The sequence below is a fragment of the Nerophis lumbriciformis genome, linkage group LG20 (genome assembly GCF_033978685.3).
Source record: "Nerophis lumbriciformis linkage group LG20, RoL_Nlum_v2.1, whole genome shotgun sequence".
NCBI lineage: Eukaryota > Metazoa > Chordata > Actinopteri > Syngnathiformes > Syngnathidae > Nerophis > Nerophis lumbriciformis.
In genome coordinates, this window is record NC_084567.2 from 29152810 (window position 1) to 29175723 (window position 22914).

The following is a 22914-nucleotide window of genomic DNA, read 5'->3' on the forward strand; positions in this document are numbered from 1 at the left end:
AGCTTCTCAGGTGAAATTCTTTCCCATTCTTGCTTGATGTACAGCTTAAGTTCTTCAACAGTCCGGGGTTCTCCGTTGTGGTATTTTAGGCTTCATAATGCGCCACACATTTTCAATGGGAGACAGGTCTGGACTACAGGAAGGCCAGTCTAGTACCCGCACTCTTTTACTATGAAGCCATGTTGATGTAACACGTGGCTTGGCATTGTCTTGCTGAAATAAGCAGGGGCGTCCATGGTAACGTTGCTTGGATGGCAACATATATTGCTCCAAAACCTGAATGTACCTTTCAGCATTAATGGCGCCTTCACAGATGTGTAAGTTACCCATGTCTTGGGCACTAATACACCCCCATACCATCACAGATGCTGGCTTTTCAACTTTGCGCATATAACAATCCGGATGGTTCTTTTCCTCTTTGGTCCGGAGGACACGACATCCACAGTTTCCAAAAACAATTTGAAACGTGAACTCGTCAGACCACAGAATTATTTTCCACTTTGTATCAGTCCATCTTAGATAAGCTCAGGCCCAGCGAAGCCGGCGTCATTTCTGCGTGTTGTTGATAAACGGTTTTCGCCTTGCATAGGAGAGTTTTAACTTGCACTTACAGATGTAGCGACCAACTGTAGTTACTGACAGTGGGTTTCTGAAGTGTTCCTGAGCCCATGTGGTGATATCCTTTACACACTGATGTCGCTTGTTGATGCAGTACAGCATGAGGGATCGAAGGTCACGGGATTAGCTGCTTACGTGCAGTGATTTCTCCAGATTCTCTGAACCCTTTGATGATATTACGGACCATAGATGGTGAAATCCTTAAATTCCTTGCAATAGCTGGTTGAGAAAGGTTTTTCTTAAACTGTTCAACAATTTGCTCACGCATTTGTTGACAAAGTGGTGACCCTCGCCCCATCCTTGTTTGTGAATGACTGAGCATTTCATGGAATCTACTCTTATACCCAATCATGGCACCCACCTGTTCCCAATTAGCCTGCACACCTGTGGGATGTTCCAAATAAGTGTTTGATGAGCATTCCTCAACTTTATCAGTATTTATTGCCACCTTTCCCAACTTCTTTGTCACGTGTTGCTGGCATCAAATTCTAAAGTTAATGATTATTTGCAAAAAAAAAAAAGTTTATCAGTTTGAACATCAAATATGTTGTCTTTGTAGCATATTCAACTGAATATGGGTTGAAGATGATTTGCAAATCATTGTATTCCGTTTATATTTACATCTAACACAATTTCCCAACTCATATGGAAACGGGGTTTGTATTTATTAAAAGGGATGGTCCGATCCAAGGGTGGGGTTAGGAGGCTGGCTACTTGGGCTCAAGCCCAGGATGTGGTCTGAGAAGACCCAAATCTGAATTTTTACTTTTGAGGGGGGAAAGGGAAGTTTAGTCCAACAGAGAAGCGTCAACCGCGTAAAGTAGCCTGGATTTTATGCCTGCCTGAGCCTCTCCTGGAGAAGGAGATGAGCCACACGCATGTGAAGAATCTAAACGTGAATATTAGGACATTTGTTCAACAATAAGTAAAGCAACAGAATGCAGCTGTTGATATTATTCATTTTTGTTCGACTACTTTTGGATTGTTTTGTGTCATGTTTGTGTGTCCTCTCAATTGCTCTGTTGATTGCTATGTGGGCCCCGGGTTGGGTTTTTGCAATTGGAATTGTATTATTCTGGTGTTATTATGTCTTATTTTGTTGGACCAATTATTTAAAAACAAACAAACAAAACAAAAAAAACAGGTAATGTTTTAGTTTTGTGAATCTTATAGAATAGAAAGTACAAACCCCGTTTCCATATGAGTTGGGAAATTGTGTTAGATGTAAATATAAATGGAATACAATGATTTGCAAATCATTTTCAACCCATATTCAGTTGAATATGCTACAAAGACAACATATTTGATGTTCAAACTGATAAACTTTTTTTTTTTTTGCAAATAATCATTAACTAATTATTAACTTTGGAATTTGATGCCAGCAACACGTGACAAAGAAGTTGGGAAAGGTGGCAATAAATACTGATAAAGTTGAGGAATGCTCATCAAACATTTATTTGGAACATCCCACAGGTGAACAGGCTAATTGGGAGCAGGTGGGTGCCATGATTGGGTATAAAAACAGCTTACCAAAAAATGCTCAGTCTTTCACAAGAAAGGATGGGGCGAGGTACACTCCTTTGTCCACAACTGCGTGAGCAAATAGTCAAACAGTTTAAGAACAACGTTTCTCCAAGTGCAATTGCAAGAAATTTAGGGATTTCAACATCTACGGTCCATAATATTATCAAAAGTTTCAGAGAATCTGGAGAAATCACTCCACGTAAGCGGCATGGCCGGAAACCAACATTGAATGACCGTGACCTTCGATCCCTCAGACAGCACTGTATCAAAAACCGACATCAATCTCTAAAGGATATCACCACATGGGCTCAGGAACACTTCAGAAAACCACTGTCACTAAATACAGTTCATTGCTACATCTATAAGTGCAAGTTAAAGCTCTACTATGCAAAGCAAAAGCCATTCATCAACAACATCCAGAAACGCCGCCGGCTTCTCTGGGCCCGAGATCATCTAAGATGGACTCATGCAAAGTGGAAAAGTGTTCTGTGGTCTGATGAGTCCACATTTCAAATTGTTTTTGGAAATATTCAACATCGTGTCATCCGGACCAAAGGGGAAGCAAACCATCCAGACTGTTATCGACGCAAAGTTCAAAGGCCAGCATCTGTGATGGTATGGGAGTGCAATAGTGCCCAAGGCATGGGTAACTTACACATCTGTGAAGGCACCATTAATGCTGAAAGGTACATACAGGTTTTGGAACAACATATGCTGCCATCTAAGCGCCGTCTTTTTCATGGACGCCCCTGCTTATTTCAGCAAGACAATGCCAAGCCACATTCAGCACGTGTTACAACAGCGTGACTTTGTAAAAAAAGAGTGCGGGTACTTTCCTGGCCCGCCTGCAGTCCAGACCTGTCTCCCATCGAAAATGTGTGGCGCATTATGAAGCGTAAAATACGACAGCGGAGACCCCGGACTGTTGAACAACTGAAGCTCTACATAAAACAAGAATGGGAAAGAATTCCACATTCAAAGCTTCAACAATTAGTTTCCTCAGTTCCCAATCGTTTATAGAGTGTTGTTAAAAGAAAAGGTGATGTAACACAGTGGTGAACATGCCCTTTCCCAACTACTTTGGCACGTGTTGCAGCCATGAAATTCTAAGTTAATTATTATTTGCAAAAAAAAATAAAGTTTATGAGTTTGAACATCAAATATCTTGTCTTTGTAGTGCATTCAATTGAATATGGGTTGAAAAGGAATTGCAAATAATTGTATTCCGTTTATATTTACATCTAACACAATTTCCCAACTCATATGGAAACGGGGTTTGTAGAATAGAAAGTACTTTATTGATCCCTGGGGGAAATTCAGCACCACAGTTCGCTCACAATAGACAAAAAATACTATACAGCATTATTCACGTGTGAATAATATAAATATATTATACACATATTCTACATTTAAGTGCAGTCAAGCAGGAACATATGCATTATACTGTCTGATGGCTGTCGGTATGACATATTATTTGATAAGTTGTTTAACGTGACGATGCTGGTTTGCTAAATGTTACCTTACTATCAGTAAATGTATGTACAAAGAACATGAATGCTAGACAAATATTGGGTAACACTTTAGTATGGGGAACATATTATAAGTAACAAAGACTTAATTATTAGTTATTTGGACACTAGGGGAACATATTCTAAGTAATAAAGACTTAATTTAGAGTTATTTGGTTAGGGATAGAGGGTTAGGGTTGTACTGGTTGTATAATAAGGCATACTTGCCAACCCTCCCGAATTTTCCGAGAGACTCCCGAAATTCAGCGCCTCTCCCGAAAACCTCCCGGGACAAATATTCTCCCGAAAATCTCCCGATTTTCAGCTGGAGCTGGAGGCCACGCCACCTCCAGCTCCATGCGGACCTGAGTGAGCACAGCCTTTTTTCACGACGGGAGGACAACAGGGTGACAAGAAATAAATCATCCAGACTAGAGACAAATTGTATTATTATGTTTATCTTACCTAAAAATAAATATATTTATTAATTAAAAAAAAAAAAAACCTAAATACATTTTTATTATATTTTGCTAAAAACATAAAAATTAATTGTATTTTTTTTGTATTTTTTCTGACTCCTCATTACATCCAGCCATAGAATTAAAATAAACGTATTTGAAATAATTAATTTTAAATGATCATAATAATTCATTTAAAATGACCATATTTAATTATTAAAATAATTGCTTGTTTATCAACAACTTTAGCATTTTATTCATTACATTTTGAAGCTCTCAGAAGCCAAGTTATGTTATATTCCTTAAGATTTATTTATGCAAGTTTGAAGTATCATTTATTCAAACACAGTTTTGTTTGCATATTTTCAGGATGTAAATATATATATATATATATATATATATATATATATATATATATATATATGAAATACTTGACTTGGTGAATTCTAGCTGTCAATATACTCCCCACTCTTAACCACGCCCCACGCCGTGACTGCTGTTGTTGTGTGTTGTTGCCGCGCTGGGAGGACGTTAATGAAACTGCCTAACAATAAACCCACATAAGAAACGAAGAACTCGCCCTCCATCATTCTACAGTTATAACGTGATTGGGCAGGTATGCTGTTTATATTGTGGGTTAGCGGACTCAGGTCCTCATGGACTCAGGTCCTCATGGACCTGAGTCCGCCTGAATTTCGGGATATTTTCGGGAGCAAATTTGTCCCGGGAGGTTTTCGGGAGAGGCGCTGAATTTCGGGAGTCTTCCGGAAAATCCGGGAGGGTTGGCAAGTATGATCTTACCAAATCATGCAAATACAACCAATCCCTGTGAATTATGCGATGATTTGCAATTTGTCCAATGTCCGCAAATTCCCTTGATTACAGCAACAAAAGGAGTATTATATTGGTATCTACAACGTTGCAGTATCGGACATGACAAAGTGGTATCGAGCCATCCCTAGTTGTTATTGATTACAGTATTTCAATCATAATCCATCATTTTAAAGCAGCCAATATGTGTTATTGATTCTTTTTGTTTTAAAAGCACATTTTATGTAATATATAATGCCTAAAGGCAATGGTAAAATTCAAAGAAATTAAACATGCAGAAATTATTCAAGTCAGGGAACACAGGGAGCGGATAATTAAGAACAGCAGGTAGCACCATCAATAAAGTACACAATGGTCGCCCCAAGGAGTGCAAACTACTATTGTGTGTCAGCAATTTACAAACAAACAGGGTTGCAGATTTGTAAATGTGCTGTTTTTACTTGAGTGTCCTGCGCTCCAATGCTTAAATGCAACAATAACGACATGGCAACCGTTTAGATTTTGGGAGAAAAGAAGGAAGGAAATGAAGGCTGAATGCGGAGGACAGAGGAGAGGAGACAAGGAGGGAAATATTGTAGCAGAGAGCGATAACTCACAGTGACTGAATGCTGTTGATGGACGACCTGCGAGAGAGCGCGTCTCGATTTTGCTTTACAAAACTGTACATGCAGAACAAAAAAACAAAAAAGAACAAATGAGACACAAATGCGAAGGCTGACCAGGTGGACTGACTGAGAGTCCACCTGGTCACCTTCTAATTCACTCCAAAGGACACCTTCTCCTAACACCATCGAACGTATTAGTAAGCAGACAATTTTTTAGAAAAGCAGGAACTCAAAACATATTAGGAGTTTCATACCAAATTGTCCGTGTTTGAATATTATGTTGTACAATTTAGCTCCTTCTGTTTTGTCATGAAACCCTGAGTTTCGCCGAAACAGTTCACGGAACACAACAAAGCGTTATTTGAAAGAAAAACAGTTTCACATTCAAAAATTACAGCAAAGAAAATAGCAGCTGGTGATGAAAGAAGGACATGAGTTAGCTCGCTGGTGTTTTCTTAGGGAGGATGATGGCAATTAAAGTGCGACTTCATTAATTTGCTGAAAGCATGATTAGTCGTGATACTTCAAAAGTAAAATCCTTTTTTAAAAACTGACAAATTGAGCCTTTTTCAAACACTGACAAGAACAAACATGTAAACATATAAGGTAGGTATAGGAACCTTGCACATTTGAACCGAAACAGTAACAATTCCCAGTACCTAGGAGTTAATACCGATGTTCAGTACTTTTGTGTGTGGTCTGTTGTGTTAATAATTGTAATTGTTTAAAGGGGAACATTATCACCAGACCTATGTAAGCGTCAATATATACCTTGATGTTGCAGAAAAAAGACCATACATTTTTTTAACAGATTTCCGAACTCTAAATGGGTGAATTTTGGCGAATTAAACGCCTTTCTAATATTCGCTCTCGGAGCGATGACGTCACAAAGTGACGTAACATCGGGAAGCAATCCGCCATTTTCTCAAAAACCGAGTCAAATCAGCTCTGTTATTTTCCGTTTTTTCGACTGTTTTCCGTACCTTGGAGACATCATGCCTCGTCGGTGTGTTGTCGGAGGGTGTAACAACACGAACAGGGACGGATTCAAGTTGCACCAGTGGCCCAAAGATGCGAAAGTGGCAAGAAATTGGACGTTTGTTAAGCACACTTTACCGACGAAAGCTATGCTACGACAGAGATGGCAAGAATGTGTGGGTATCCTGCGACGCTCAAAGCAGATGCATTTCCAACGATAAAGTCAAAGAAATTGAATTGCCGGAGTGTGTGAGCAATTCAGGGATAAAGGACCTCGGTAGCACGGCAAGCAATGGCGGCAGTTTGTTCCACCGAAGATGATCAAGAGAAGAATATCGACCCTAGCTTCCCTGGCCTGCTGACATCAACTCCAAAACTGGACAGATCAGCTTTCAGGAAAAGAGCGCGGATGAGGGTATGTCTACAGAATATATTAATTGATGAAAATTGGGCTGTCTGCACTCTCAAAGTGCATGTTGTTGCCAAATGTATTTCATATGCTGTAAACCTAGTTCATAGTTGTTAGTTTCCTTTAATGCCAAACAAACACATACCAATCGTTGGTTGGAAGGCGATCGCCGAATTCGTCCTCGCTTTCTCCCGTGTCGCTGACTGTCGTGTCGTTTTCGTCGGTTTCGCTTGCATACGGTTCAAACCGATATGGCTCAATAGCTTCAGTTTCTTCTTCAATTTCGTTTTCGCTACCTGCCTCCACACTACAACCATCCGTTTCAATACATTCTTAATCTGTTGAATCGCTTAAGCCGCTAAAATCCGAGTCTGAATCCGAGCTAATGTCGCTATAGCTTGCTGTTCTTTCCGCCATGTTTGTTTGTGTTGGCATCACTATGTGACGTCACAGGAAAATGGACGGGTGTATATAACGATGGTTAAAATCAGGCACTTTGAAGCTTTTTTTAGGGATATTGCGTGATGGGTAAAATTTTGAAAAAAACTTCGAAAAATATAATAAGCCACTGGGAACTGATTTTTAATGGTTTTAACCATTCTGAAATTGTGATAATGTTCCCCTTTAACTATCAAATATTTTTTTAATTTAACATTTAACACGTCAACTGTGCTGTCCAGTTGTTATATTTTGTTGTCTTACACTTCTGAGTATCACTTCATTTCTGAGTATCCATTCATTTTAGTTTGTCCGAGCTGTGTGGCCGTAGTTAAGGGTAGTCTTTGCCATTAAGTTGAATGTGCCAGTCTTGTGTTTTGTTGCGTCCTACAAAGTGTTTGTACTGTAAGTATTGTACTTAGTTGTCATGAACAAATGTGTTAAAATCGCCATGAAAAATCGCTAATGCTAATCAGTAGCATATATTTGGCATTCATTCATATATCCATTTTCTACCGCTTGTCCATCCATCCATCCATCCGTCTTCTTCCGCTTATCCAAGGTCAAGTCGAGGGGGCAGCAGTCTAAGCAGACAAGCCCAGACTTCCCTCTCCCCAGCCCCTTTGTGCTGCTCTTCCCGGGGGATCCCGAGGAGTTCCCAGGCAAGCCGGGAGACATAGTCTTCCCAACGTGTCCTGGGTCTTCCCCGCGGCCTCCTACCGGTTGGACGTGCCCTAAACACCTCCCTAGGGAGGCGTTCGGGTGGCATCCTGACCAGATGCCCGAACCACCTCATCTGGCTCCTCTCGATGTGGAGGAGCAGCGGCTTTACTTTGAGCTCCTCCCGGATGGCAGAGCTTCTCACCCTATCTCTAAGGCAGAGCCCCGCCACCCGGCGGAGGAAACTCATTTTGGCCGATTGTACCCGTGATCTTGTCCTTTCGGTCATAACCCAAAGCTCATGACCATAGGTGAGGATGGGAACGTAGATCGACCGGTAAATTGAAAGCTTTGCCTTCCGGCTCAGCTCCTTCTTCACCACAACGGATCGATACAGCGTCCGCATTACTGAAGACGCGGCACCGATCAGCCTGTCAATCTCACGATCCACTCTTCCTTCACGATCCACTCTTCCCTCACTCGTGAACAAGACTCCGAGGTACTTGAACTCCTCCACTTGGGGCAAGATCTCCTCCCCAACCCGGAGATGGCACTCTACCCTTTTCCGGGCGACAACCATGTACTCGGACTTGGAGGTGCTTATTCTCATCCCAGTCTCTTCACACTCGGCTGCGAACCAATCCAGTGAGAGCTGAAGATCCTGGCCAGATAAATCCATCAGGACCACATCATCTGCAAAAAGCAGAGACCTAATCCTGCAGCCACCAAACCGGATCCCCTCAAGGCCCTGACTGCGCCTAGAAATTCTGTCCATAAAAGTTATGAACAGAATCGGTGACAAAGGGCCGCTTGTCGATCTAGCACATTTTAAAAATTGGAGCCTTACTTTTGACTCCTTTGTATGAGGCACGCTTGCTTTGTTGGCAATAATCATCACAACATTACTTATAGGCAGTCCACTACAAATATGCCTGTTTTCCCACTAAGTGTTTGAACGGGTATAAAAGTACTGAATTCGGTACCCATCCCTAATACGAGGTGTCGAGTACAGTTTTCGAATCTCTAAAAATATAACGGGGTGGACCACTCATCTGTGCATGAGTTGGGGGACGTCTCTGCGCTGCTGACTTGTCTACACTCAAGATGATCCCCTGCTGGCCCCACTATGGACTGGACTCTCACACTATTAACTAGATCCACATTTGCGGTCCCCTCCAATGTTTCTCATTGTATCCCACTGGGTTGAGTTTTTTCTTGCCCTGATGTGCATACTTGCCAACCTTGAGACCTCCGAATTCGGGTGATGAGGGGGGGGGCGTCGGGGTTGAGGTGGGCGGGGTTGGTGGGGCTTGGTTTGGTGGTAGCGGGGGGTGTATATTGTAGCGTCCCGGAAGAGTTAGTGCTGCAAGGGATTCTGGGTATTTGTTCTGTTGTGTTTATGTTGTGTTACGGTGCGGATGTTCTCCCGAAATGTTTTTGTCATTCTTGTTTGGTGTGGGTTCACAGTGTGGCGCATATTTGTAACAGTGTTAAAGTTGTTTATACGGTCACCCTCAGTGTGACCTGTATGGCTGTTGATCAAGTATGCTTTGCATTCGCTAATGTGTGTTAAAGCCACATATATTATGTGACTGGGCCGGCACGCTGTGTGTACGGAGGAAAAGCGGACGTGACGACAGGTTGTAGAGGACGCTAAAGGCACTGCCTTTAAGGCACGCCCCCAATATTGTCGTTCGGGTGGAAATCGGGAGAAATTCGGGAGAATGGTTGCCCCGGGAGATTTTCGGGAGGGGCACTGAAATTCGGGAGTCTCCCGGGAAAATCGGGAGGGTTGGTAAGTATGCTGATGTGGGATCCAAGCCGAGGATGTCGTTGTGGCTTGTGCAGCCCTTTGAGACACTTGTGATTAAGGGCTGTATAAATGAACTTTGATTGATTGATTGATTGATTATTTCTTATATATGTATTTGTTCTGTTGTGTTTATGTTGTGTTATGGTGCGGATGTTCTCCCGAAATGTGTTTGTCATTCTTGTTTGGTGTGGGTTCACAGCGTGGCGCATATTTGTAACAGTGTTAAAGTTGTTTATACGGCCACCCTCAGTGTGAGCTGTATAGCTGTTGATCAAGTATGCCTTGCATTCGCTAATGTGTGTTAAAGCCGCATATATTATGTGACTGGGCCGCCACGCTGTGTGTACGGAGAAAAAGCGGACATGACGACAGGTTGTAGAGGACGCTAAAGGCAGTGCCTTTAAGGCACGCCCCCAATATTGTCGGGAGAAATTCGGGAGAATGGTTGCCCCGGGATATTTTCGGGAGGGGCACTGAAATTCGGGAGTCTCCCGGGAAAATCGGGAGGGTTGGCAAGTATGCTGATGTGGGATCCGAGCCGTGCATGTCGTTGTGGCTTGTGCAGCCCTTTGAGACACTTGTGATTAAGGGCTATATAAATAAACTTTGATTGATTGATTGACTGATTATTTCTAAGACTTGGACGACATCAAGATCCATTTGATTCTCAACAAAACTGAAGAAAAAGACTTGATCAAATAAAACAATATCTGCAATGTCAGTGAATGGACTTTTTTTTTTTTTTTTTTTAACGTTTTGTACATGTTTAAATGTGTCCTCAATAGGCGCCTATTTGACAAGTTTCAGCTGAACGTGGGACTTCTTCTAAAAAATATATTACACCACCAACAATGTTTGTTGACGCGTTAAATTTGGATTTAATTCACACTTGTCCAGGGTGTAGCCCGCCTTCCGCCCGAATGCAGCTGAGATAAGCTCCAGCTCCCCCCGCGACACCGAAAGGGACAAGCGGTAGAAAATGGATGGATTTGATCTAATATGATTGTTTGTATAATTGTCTAATATGATTGATTATTGTGTGTCAGTGTCTGAAATAAAAACAAGTTATTAAGAAAGGAGAAAAATGTGGAAGTGTTAATGAGTGGTGCTTCTTTAATTGCAAAAGGTGAATAGTGGGCTTGAGTGAAGCAGACTAAAGCCAGAGGAGCAGGAATGATGAGAGGAAATCCCATAAATACAAAGTCACATTGACGATGTAAGATGGCGACTACAAACTGAGGATGCTCAAAAGGGCAAATAAAACTTACGCAGCAATGGAGATGTTGGCTGCTGACATGGGGCTGACTTCCTTCACCTCCAGAGCTTTCTGTAGGGCCAGCTTCTTATTGGCTGCTTCCTCCTGCTCCTCTTCATCCTTCAGCCAAGTTGAAGAACGACATCAGTGCATTCAAACAGTCATTTTGTGATAAAAACCAAACAAAAACATACCTTTGTTAGCTCCTGCGCATTTGCGAGATTATCAACAGCGATGGCCAAGAAGACGTTCAGGAGGGTATCTGGACAACGGGACTTAAGAGAAAATAACAGTGGGGGAATGCAGCTGGGATAGGCTGCCAAGACCCCGAGAGGGACAAGCGGTAGAGAATGGATGGATGGGTTCTATCAATGGTCCACCTATGGCAGGGGTGTCAAATGTAAGGCCCAGGTTTTATCAGGCCCGCGGGATGAGTTTGCTAAGTATTAAAATGAGCCGAAATTTGTGAATGTAAGAAACTGCTGTTCTAAATGTGTCCACTAGATGTCGCAATAGCAATTCTTTGTATCTTTGTAGATGATGCTACATATGTTAGTGCACCAGTCGAGGAAAATGATCAAACTACATAAATAACATCCTGCAATTTGACTTTTATATTCTTTTTTTATTTTGATGGATTGAAAATGAATACCAATGAGTTGACTGATGACATTATCACATAATGTATTCACATACTTGCCAACCTTGAGACCTCTGAATTGGGGGAGGGCGAGGTTTGATGGTAGCGGGGGTGTATATTGTAGCGTCCCGGAAGAGTGAGGGCTACAAGGGATTCTGGGTATTTGTTCTGTTATGTTTATGTTGTGTTACGGTGCGGATGTTCTCCCGAAATGTGTTTGTCATTCTTGTTTGGTGTGGGTTCACAGTGTGGCGCATATTTGTAACAGTGTTAAAGTTGTTTATACAGCCACCCTTGGTGTGACCCGAATGGCTGTTGATCAAGTATGTCTTGCAGTCACTTACGTGTGTCTGCAGAAGCTGCATACAACATGTGACTGGGCCGGCACGCTGTTTGTATGGTGAAAAAGTGGACACGACGACGGTTGTAGAGGACGCTAAAGGTAGTGCCATCACGGCACGCCCTTAATATTGATGAAAATCGGGAGAAATTCGGGCGAATGGTTGCCCCGGGAGATTTTCGGGAGGGTCACTAAAATTCGGGAGTCTCCTGTAAAAATCGGGAGGGATGGCAAGTATGTGTATTCAGAAAGTATAAATAAAGACAAATAACGGTAGAATACTATTAACCACAACATGTAAGTACAAAAAAAAACAACATTATGATTTGTGCAGTTCCAGAATGTGCTTGTTCTATTTTTAAAACAAAGAAAACAATCTGAAGTTGTCTTTATTTTTAAGTTACCGTGCTGTGATTTTACCAGTCCAGCCCACTTGGGAGTAGATTTTTCTCCATGTGGCCCCCGATCTAAAATTAGTTTGACACCCCCGACCTATGGTAACTGCTTTGGGTGGCATTCTCTAAGGGGCATGGCAAAAATGTGGGGGAGATGCAGGTTTGTTTGTGCTCAGCGCTTCAGCTCGGCGTGCCCAACATCCATCACGATTAGAACTAGTTTGACAAAATGAAAGGAGAGTTGAGCTATTTTAATTATTGTTAATTTAATGTTATACAAGAGGCAAAATATCTGAACTGAACAGCTATAAAAACGAACATTGAGAGAGTTATTCTAGGGGTGCAACGGTAGGACATCCTCACGGGTCGGTATGTTTCTCGGTATTAGGGTCGCAATTTAATATGTAGGCCAGTATTAGGGTCACAGTTTGGTACGTGTCTCAGTATTACAGTTCGTATTAGCATCACGGTTCGGTATGTACCTCGGCATAGGGGTCACGGTTCACTAGGTCTCTGCTTTTTGCAGATGATGTGGTCCTGATGGCTTCATCTGGCCAGGATCTTCAGATCTCACTGGATCGGTTCGCAGCCGAGTGTGAGGCGACTGTGATGAGAATCAGCATCTCCAAGTCCGAGTCCATGGTTCTCGCCCAGAAAAGGGTGGAGTGCCATCTCCGGGTTGGGGAGGAGATCTTGCCCCATGTGGAGGAGGTCAAGTACCTAAGAGTCTTGTTAACGAGTGAGGGAAGAGTGGATCGTGAGACGGTGCTGCGTCTTCAGGAATGCGGACGCTGTATCGATCCGTTGTGGTGAAGAATGAGCTGAGCCGGAAGGCAAAGCTCTCAATTTACCGGTCGATCTACGTTCCCATCCTCACCTATGGTCATGAGCTTTGAGTTATGACCGAAAAGACAAGATCACGGGTAAAAGCGGCCGAAATGAGTTTCCTCCGCCGGGTGGCGGGGCTCTCCCTTAGAGATCGGGTGAGAAGCTCTGTCATCCGGGAGGAGCTCAAAGTAAAGCCGCTGCTCCTCCACATGGTCAGGATGCCACCCGAACGCCTCCCTAGGGAGGTGTTTAGGGCACGTCTGACCGGTAGGAGGCCAAGGGGAAGACCCAGGACACGTTGGGAAGACTATGTTTCCCGGCTGGCCTGGGAACGCCTCGGGATCCCCCGGGAAGAGCTGGACGTAGTGGCTGGGGAGAGGGAAGTCTGGGCTTCTCTGCTCAGGCTGCTGCCCCCGTGACGCGCCCTCGGATAAGCAAAAGAAAATGGATGGATGGATGGGTTCACTACTGTAATTGGTATTATGGTACGTACCTTACAGTTCAGTATGTACCTCGGTATTATTGTTCACACATCGATATTAGAGTCACGGTTCAGTACGTACTTCAATACAGTTTGGTACGTACCTCGGTATTAGGATCACGTTTTGGTACGTACCTCGGTATTAGAATCACGGTTGTGGTACGTACCTCGGTATTAGGATCACAGTTGTGGTACGTTCCTCGGTATTACGGTATGCTGAGAGACAGCCAGTATCCTGAAAAACTTGAAAGCGGGGTCACTCATGTACCAAAGTACTCAGTTTGGTACGTATCCTCAGTATTACAGTTCGTATTAGCGTCACGGTTCGGTACGTACCTCGGTATAGGGGTCACGGTTCACCACTGTAATTGGTATAATGGTACGTACCTTACAGTTCGGTATGTACCTCGGTATTATTGTTCACACATCGATATTAGAGTCACGGTTCAGTACGTACCTCAATATTGGGGTCACAGTTTGGTACGTACCTCGGTATTAGGATCACAGTTGTGGTACGTTCCTCTGTATTACGGTACGCTGAGAGACAGCCAGTATCCTGAAAAACTTGAAAGCGGGGTCACTCATGTACCAAAGTACTCAGTTTGGTACGTATCCTCAGGACTACAGTTCGTATTAGCGTCACGGTTCGGTACGTACCTCGGTATAGGGGTCACGGTTCACCATTGGTATTATGGTACGTACCTTACAGTTCGGTATGTACCTCGGTATTATTGTTCACACATCGATATTAGAGTCACGGTTCAGTACGTACCTCAATATTGGGGTCACAGTTTGGTACATACCTCGGTATTAGGATCACGGTTGTGGTACGTTCCTGAGAGACAGTCAGTATCCTGAAAAACTTGAAAGCGGGGTCACTTATGTACCAAGGTACTCAGTCTTTTTTTTTTTAAAAGATACAGTTTCCAAAAAGTGTGAGGACAATGAAGTAGACGGAGGAGAACATTCCACGACTGACACCTCCTTGAGACTCGATCCCGTGGTACATCACAGCATTCCAGTCCTCACCGGTCAAAATCTGACAGTGTCCAATGAAAGTATTTGTTAAAATAAATGGTAAATGGGTTATACTTGTATTGCGTTTTTCTACCCTCAAGGTACTCAAAGTGCTTTGACACTATTTCCACATTCACCCATTCACACACTGATGGTGGGAGCTGCAATGCAAGGCCCTAACCACGACCCATCAGGAGCAAGGGTGAAGCGTCTTGCTCAAGGATACAACGGACGCCCTCCTCCGTAAATTACCACAAAATACTGAACATAATGAACTGGATTGGCAGTTTTTTTAGGATTATGAGCAGAGACTGAAGAATCATCAGTGAAAAGGTGGACACAGCAATTACTTCTTCTAATTAACATAACTGATAATATTCTTACAGCTTCCATGAATTTAAGATGTTCTCATTTATTCAGAAGATAAACCTGAATAGTGCGTGTGCACGTGTGTGTGCATGTGTGTGTGAGTGTGTGATAATTATGCCACCTTACCTGAAACACGGTAAGGATGGCTGCTGGGAAAGTATCAAAGTTTGTTGTTGGTGTCTCGTCTTCAAAGTTGAACCTAAACAGAAATTTTTTTAAAATTAGCCTCACTGATAATAAAAAATTGTCCATCTTTGCCGTTCATTATGAGAAACAACAAGACACAAACTGCAGACGTAAACGAGTAGCCCTTGCAAGGCTCTGAATGTGGTAAGTGAATCATTCGCTGAGCAACATTAAAGGGGAACATTATCACCAGACCGATGTAAGCGTCAATATATACCTTGATGTTGCAGAAAAAAGACCATATATTTTTTTTACCGATTTCCAAACTCTAAATGGGTGAATTTTGGCGAATTAAACGCCTTTCTAATATTCGCTCTCGGGAAGCAAACCGCCATTTTCTCAAACACCGAGTCAAATCAGCTCTGTTATTTTCCGTTTTTTCGACTGTTTTCCGTACCTTGGAGACATCATGCCTCGTCGGTGTGTTGTCAGAGGGTGTAACAACACGAACAGGGACGGATTCAAGTTGCACCAGTGGCCCAAAGATGTGAAAGTGGCATGAAATTGGACGTTTGTTCCACACACTTTACCGACGAAAACTATGCTACGACAGAGATGGCAAGAATGTGTGGATATCCTGCGACACTCAAAGCAGATGCATTTCCAACGATAAAGTCAAAGAAATCTGCCGCCAGACCCCCATTGAATCTGCCGGAGTGTGTGAGCAATTCAGGGACAAAGGACCTCGGTAGCACGGCAAGCAATGGCGGCAGTTTGTTCCCGCAGACGAGCGAGCTAAACCCCCTGGATGTCTTGGCTCACACCGTCCCTTATGCCACCGAAGATGATCAAGAGAAGAATATCGACCCTAGCTTCCCTGGCCTGCTGAAATCAACTCCAAAACTGGACAGATCAGCTTTCAGGAAAAGAGCGCGGATGAGGGTATGTCTACAGAATATATTAATTGATGAAAACTGGGCTGTCTGCACTCTCAAAGTGCATGTTGTTGCCAAATGTATTTCATATGCTGTAAACCTAGTTCATAGTTGCTAGTTTCCTTTAATGCCAAATAAACACATACCAATCGTTGGTTAGAAGGCGATCGCCGAATTCGTCCTCGCTTTCTCCCGTGTCGCTGGCTGTCGTGTCGTTTTCGTCGGTTTCGCTTGCATACGGTTCAAACCGATATGGCTCAATAGCTTCAGTTTCTTCTTCAATTTCGTTTTCGCTACCTGCCTCCACACAACAACCATCCGTTTCAATACATTCGTAATCTGTTGAATCGCTTAAGCCGCTGAAATCCGAGTCTGAATCCGAGCTAATGTCGCTATAGCTTGCTGTTCTTTCCGCCATGTTTGTTTGTATTCACTATGTGACGTCACAGGAAAATGTACGGGTGTTTATAACGATGGTTAAAATCAGGCACTTTGAAGCTTTTTTTAGGGATATTGCGTGATGGGTAAAATTTTGAAAAAAACTTCGAAAAATATAATAAGCCACTGGGAACTGATTTTTAATGGTTTTAACCCTTCTGAAATTGTGATAATGTTCCCCTTTAAGGTGGAAGCACATGGCGATGATAACCTGTCATCTTTGCGTTGTCATGATCCATTGCCCGGATCATGTTCTGTTTAGTTTAGTTTAGTGGAGAAATCGTAAGCAATTATATTACCGACCTTTGATATCTCTGCATCAAAAAGCGACATCAGTGTGTAAAGGATATCACCACATGGGCTCAGGAACACTTCAGAAAACCACTGTCAGTAACTACAGTTCGTCGCTACATCTATAAGTGTAAGTTAAAACTCTACTATGCAAAGCCAAAGCCATTTATCAACAACACCCAGAAACGCTGCCGGCTTCGCTTGGCTCGAGTTCATCTAAGATGGACTGACGCAAAGCAAAAAACTGTTTTGTGGTCTGAGGAGTCCACATTTTAAATTGTTTTTGGAAACTGTGGACGTTGTGTCCTCTGCAAAAAAGAGGAAAAGAACCATCCGGATTGTTTTCGGCGCAAAGTTCAAAAGCCAGGATCTGTGATGGTATGGGGGTGTATTAGTGCCCAAGGCATGGGTAACTTACACATCTGTGAAGGCACCATTAATGCTGAAAGGTACATACAGGTTTTTGGAGAAACATATGTTGCCATCCAAGCAACGTTATCATGGACGCTCCTGCTTATTTCAGCAAGACAATGCCAAGTCAGGTGTTACAACAGCGTGGTTTCATAGTAAAAGAGTGCGGGTACTAGACTGGCCTGCCTGTAGTCCAGACCTGTCTCCCATTGAAAATGTGTGGCGCAATATGAAGCCTAAAATACCACAATGGAGAACCCGGACTGTTGAACAACTTAAGCTGTACATCAAGCAAGAATGGGAAATAATTCCAACTGAAAAGTTCCAAAAATTGGTCTCCTCAATTCTCAAACGTTTACTGAGTGTTGTTAAAAGGAAAAGCCATGTAACACAGTGGTAAAAATGGCACTGTGCCATTAAATTCTTAGTTAATGATTATTTGCAAAAAAAAAAAATAGTTTCTCAGTTCGAACATTAAATATCTTGTCTTTGCAGTCTATTTAATTGAATATAAAGGACTACTGAAACCCACTACTACCGACCACGCAGTCTGATAGTTTATATATCAATGATGAAATCTTAACATTGCAACACATGCTAATACGGCCGGGTTAGCTTACTAAAGTGCAATTTAAAATTTTGCGCGGAATATCCTGCTGAAAACGTCTCGGTATGATGACGTCAGCACGTGACGTCACGGATTGTAGAGGACTTTTTGGGACAGCATGGTGGCCAGCTATTAAGTCGTCTGTTTTCATCGCAAAATTCCACAGTATTCTGGACATCTGTGTTGGTGAATCTTTTGCAATTTGTTCAATGAACAATGGAGACAGCAAAGAAGAAAGCTGTAGGTGGGAAGCGGTGTATTGCGGCCGACTGCAGCAACACAAACACAGCCGGTGTTACATTGTTTACATTCCCGGAAGATGACAGTCAAGCTTTACCATTGGCCTGTGGAGAACTGGGACAACAGAGACTCTTACCAGGAGGACTTTGAGTTGGATGCGCAGACGCGGTACCGTGAGTACGCATGCAGCTGCGGCTTCCAAACATTTGATCGCTTGCCCGTACGTGCGTGCCGCTATGTGCATGTCACGTACGTAACTTTGGGGACTTTGGGGAAATATATGTGCTGTATGAACTTTGGGGAGGTGAACGGTATTTTGGGCTGTGGGATTGAGTGTGTTGTGCAGGTGTTTGAGTTGTATTGGCGGGTTATATGGACGGGAGACATGAGGTGTTTGTTATGCGGGATTAATTTGTGACATATTAAATATAAGCCTGGTTGTGTTGTGTTGTGGCTAATAGTCTTGTGTTTATTTACTGTTTTAGTCATTCCCAGCTGAATATCAGGTCCCACCCGCCTCTCACAACATCTTCCCTATCTGAATCGCTCCCACTGCCCTCTAGTCCTTCACTCTCACTTCTCATACACAAATCTTTCATCCTCGCTCAAATTAATGGGGAAATTGTCGCTTTCTCGGTTCGAATCGCTCTCGCTGCTGGTGGCCATGATTGTAAACAATGTGCAGATGTGAGGAGCTCCACAACCTGTGACGTCACGCTACTCGTCTGCTACTTCCGGTACAGGCAAGGCTTTTTTATCAGCGACCAAAAGTTGCGAACTTTATCGTCGATGTTCTCTACTAAATCCTTTCAGCAAAAATATGGCAATATCGCGAAATGATCAAGTATGACACATAGAATGGACCTGCTATCCCCGTTTAAATAAGAAAATCGCATTTCAGTAGGTCTTTAAGTTGAAAAGGACTTGTAAATCCTTGTATTCTGTTTTTATTTACGATTTACACAACGTGCTAACTTCACTGGTTTTGGGTTTTGTATGAAAAATGCTTTGTTATAAAAAATACAAATAAAACAAGGAATATGCAGTAGTTGTCATAATCCATCCGTCTGTCCATCCAATACAACAAATGATTACCTGGTGCCCTAGTCTGTCCTTTCTTTTAAAGTATAGCAGTAGCTTATACTTGCTTCCATATGCCAGAGAGTGCTTAGGTTACTGAATCATCATTTATTAATTGATTTGTAAAACCATGTATGCTGTCTGTGTAATCCTTGGTTATGGTATTTATCAATCAGGCTGATGTCTGTGAGGTCCCACAAGTTTTAGTGGAGGGTGAGTCCAGTCTTTGGCATTGTACAACATTCAATCACCATAAACCCTGTAGTAAAAGGCAACCTATTCACTTTGCAGCTGACGACACCCATGACAGCACAGAGAGGGCCACAAACAAGGCCCTCAACTTCAGTCTGTCACTTTTATATCAGTTTGTGCTTTAAACTTGTTCAATGTTTCCCCGTCGGTACAGTTTCATGATCTAATGACATTTTTGCAGTACTTCAGGGATAAAGAAATTGGTTGCAGCATCAAATCATAGGGACTTCAGCCTCCTTGGTCCATGGTACACACACACACACACATTCTTGTATTTGTTACCTTCTTGAGACCTCCGAAAAATGCCTACCTCTTAAGGACCACCCTTTCGAGATATATAAAGATTCATATTTACAACATTAATAATAAATGCATACTATGCAAATATAAAAAGGTAAGCTTTTAGTTATTTTTTTAATTTTTTGTTTGTAATTGGTTTTTAATCGTCATTATTTACTTCAAGTTATTACAGTGTGTCTCTATATACATATTTATTTTATTTTTTAATGAATTTTCGCCAAAGGGGGGGCATTTCAATTTCATACACACACTTGTTATTACATATGTTGGCCAGAGGGGGAGCACTTCAAATTTGTACACACACATGTTATTTCATATGTTGACACACAGTCAATTTGAAAAATCCCTTCTTTTTTGGGACCACCCTAATTTTGATAGTTTTCACCACCAGGGGTGCAAATGAGACATTCTCTATTTGATGCAATGCTTTTCCGTATTGGGACCATGATTTCGGTCCTAACTTGTTCACTGGTCCTCATATGGAAGGTACTTTTCCTTGTTGATGTCTCAAGAAAGGTAGAAATACAACAACACACACATTCACACACACATATTCTTGTATTTGTTACCTTCTTGAGACCTCCAAAAAATGCCTACCTCTTTAGGACCACCCTTTCGAGATATATAAAGATGTGTATTTACAACATTAATATTATATACATACTATGCAATTATAAAAAAAAAAGTGTTGGAATTTCACAAGAAAAAGCTCACATTTTCACAAGAAAAACTTAGAATTTTGGCAGTAATATAATAAAATATTGGTCTAAATATTAAAAAACCTGACTTGATCCTTTGAATTTTATTTTTATTTTCACTGCTTGAGTTGCACCAACAAATATCAGCCTGTTTGTTAGATTGTGTAGGTTGTGGTGATTTCCATACACATCTTTAATAAAAGTCTTTGTTATGATCCCATGCTATCATGTCATTTCAATGTTTTGCACGTTAAACTGAAAGTGTATTAGGTTTACTATTGAATACTAGAGATGTCCGATAAATGCTTTAAAATGTAATATCGGAAATTATCGGTATCGGTTTCAAAAAGTAAAATGTATGACTTTTTAAAACGCCACTGTACGAAGTGGTACACGGACGTAGGGAGAAGTACAGAGCGCCAATAAACCTTGAAGGCACTGCCTTTGCGTGCCGGCCCAATCACGTAATATCTACGGCTTTTCACACACACAAGTGAATGCCATGCATACTTGGTCAACAGCCATACAGGTCACACTCAGGGTGGCCGTATAAACAACTTTAACACTGTTACAAATATGCGCCACACTATGAACCCACACCAAACAAGAATGACAAACACATTTCGGGAGAACATCCGCACCGTAGCACAACATAAACACAACAGAACAAATACCCAGCTTGCAGCACTAACTCTTCCGGGACGCTACAATATACACCCCCCGCTACCATGCGGACCTGAGTCCGCTTTCCCACGATATAAACAGTGTCCCTGCCCAATCACATTATAACTGTAGAATGATGGAGGGCGAGTTCTTGGTTTCTTATGTGGGTTTATTGTTAGGCAGTTTCATTAACGTCCTCCCAGCGCGACAACAACACACAACAGCAGCAGTCATCTTTTCGTCTACCGTAAAGCAGTTCGTCTGCCGTAAACAGCAATGTTGTGACACTCTTAAACAGGATAATATTGCCATCTATAACATTAATAACATATACGGCTTTTAGAGAGTGCAGTGCACAACTGCGCACACAACAAGGAGACGAAGCAGAAGAACGAGGAAGATACAGCCGTGGCGACGCCGACGACGAGTAAGATGAAGAAATACGCTTTGTTGCACCTTTCCTGCCTGAGTCCGGCGATTAGTTGCAAATCTTGCTTTATTGATTGCTTGCACACAGCCAATCCAACACAAAACAAACTAGTCCCCGCCCGCACTCACGCTACCGCTCCCTCTCTTCTCTCGCCCACACACTCACTGACGTCACTCACCTCACATGCTCACCTATTAAAGGGCCACACACACACACATACGCTACTCTCATAACAGCTTGTAAGTTCCAAGCCGCAGCTGCGATTGGACCTGGATAGCCTCCGGGAAGAAGTAGTGGACTACCAAGTGCTTGGCACTGAAGATCTTACTCAGGAAGCAAAGATTGACCGGTTTTGGGCCATGCTAGGGAGAGATGGAAGATTCCAGACTCTAATGCATTTGATGAAAGCACTTTTGTGCGTGCCACACATCAATGCATCATCAGAGAGGGTGTTCAGCATGGTTAGAAAAATAGTGACAGAGAATAGAACAAGGATGGACAATTCAACCCTTAACTCAACAATGAGTAGATGAGTGTTATGTGTGTGTACATGTGTAAATAAATGAACACTGAAATTCAAGTATTTATTTTATTAATATATACATATATATATAATAAAATAAATATATATATATATATATATATATATATATATATATATATATATATATATATATATATATATATATATATATATATATATATAGCTAGAATTCACTGAAAGTCAAGTATTTCTTATATATCGGAGGTCTCAAGGTTGGCAAGTATGGAGTAACCCAAAGTTTTTTTGTTACGCAGAAACACATCAAACACTTTATGGTGAAGCTTTGAATGTCTAAAAAGCTAGTACTGTATTATCAGTAAATGTATCTTTCTTCACATGTGCACTGTACATGCATCACATGAAATAAGGGTGGAGGGTGTGAGTGCTCTGCTACTGCCTGCATGCGTCTTTCTTTCCTGATCCTTGCATCCTTGCATCACACTCCAAACGTTCCTACATTTCTCCCCACCGCTTATCTCCTGAGAACGTCGCCCAGCATTGCTGCGACCAACAGCGAGGATTAGTGGACTGGGTGCAAGCAGTTGGCTGCGAGTGCCGACCTCTGTTTACTATGATAATAGGGATTAGGAGCGCTCATGCAGATGGCGCCCACAGAGACTTCATTAAATCAATTCTAGAAATATGAGTCATAGGCGCTCGCTTCGAATCTTCCAGACAATATCTGCAAGTTTACATAGTAATGTGAACACGTATCCGCATGAGCAAGTCAGC

The 22914-nt window shown here is 42.2% G+C and overlaps 1 protein-coding gene across 4 annotated transcripts in view; it reads right to left on the minus strand.

Moving 5' to 3' along the window:
• The window catches only part of cacna1bb (calcium channel, voltage-dependent, N type, alpha 1B subunit, b), a 439095-nt gene that overhangs the window by 170935 nt on the left and 245246 nt on the right, over nt 1-22914 (minus strand). For all 4 annotated transcript variants that reach the window (XM_061980760.2, XM_061980758.2, XM_061980759.2 and 1 more), the window contains exons 15-19: nt 15294-15366; nt 14703-14820; nt 11292-11359; nt 11111-11217; nt 5536-5598 (exon numbers count right to left, since the gene is read on the minus strand). In XM_061980760.2, coding sequence (XP_061836744.2) covers nt 5536-5598; nt 11111-11217; nt 11292-11359; nt 14703-14820; nt 15294-15366 — 429 coding nt within the window. The remainder of the gene's footprint in view (nt 1-5535; nt 5599-11110; nt 11218-11291; nt 11360-14702; nt 14821-15293; nt 15367-22914) is intronic.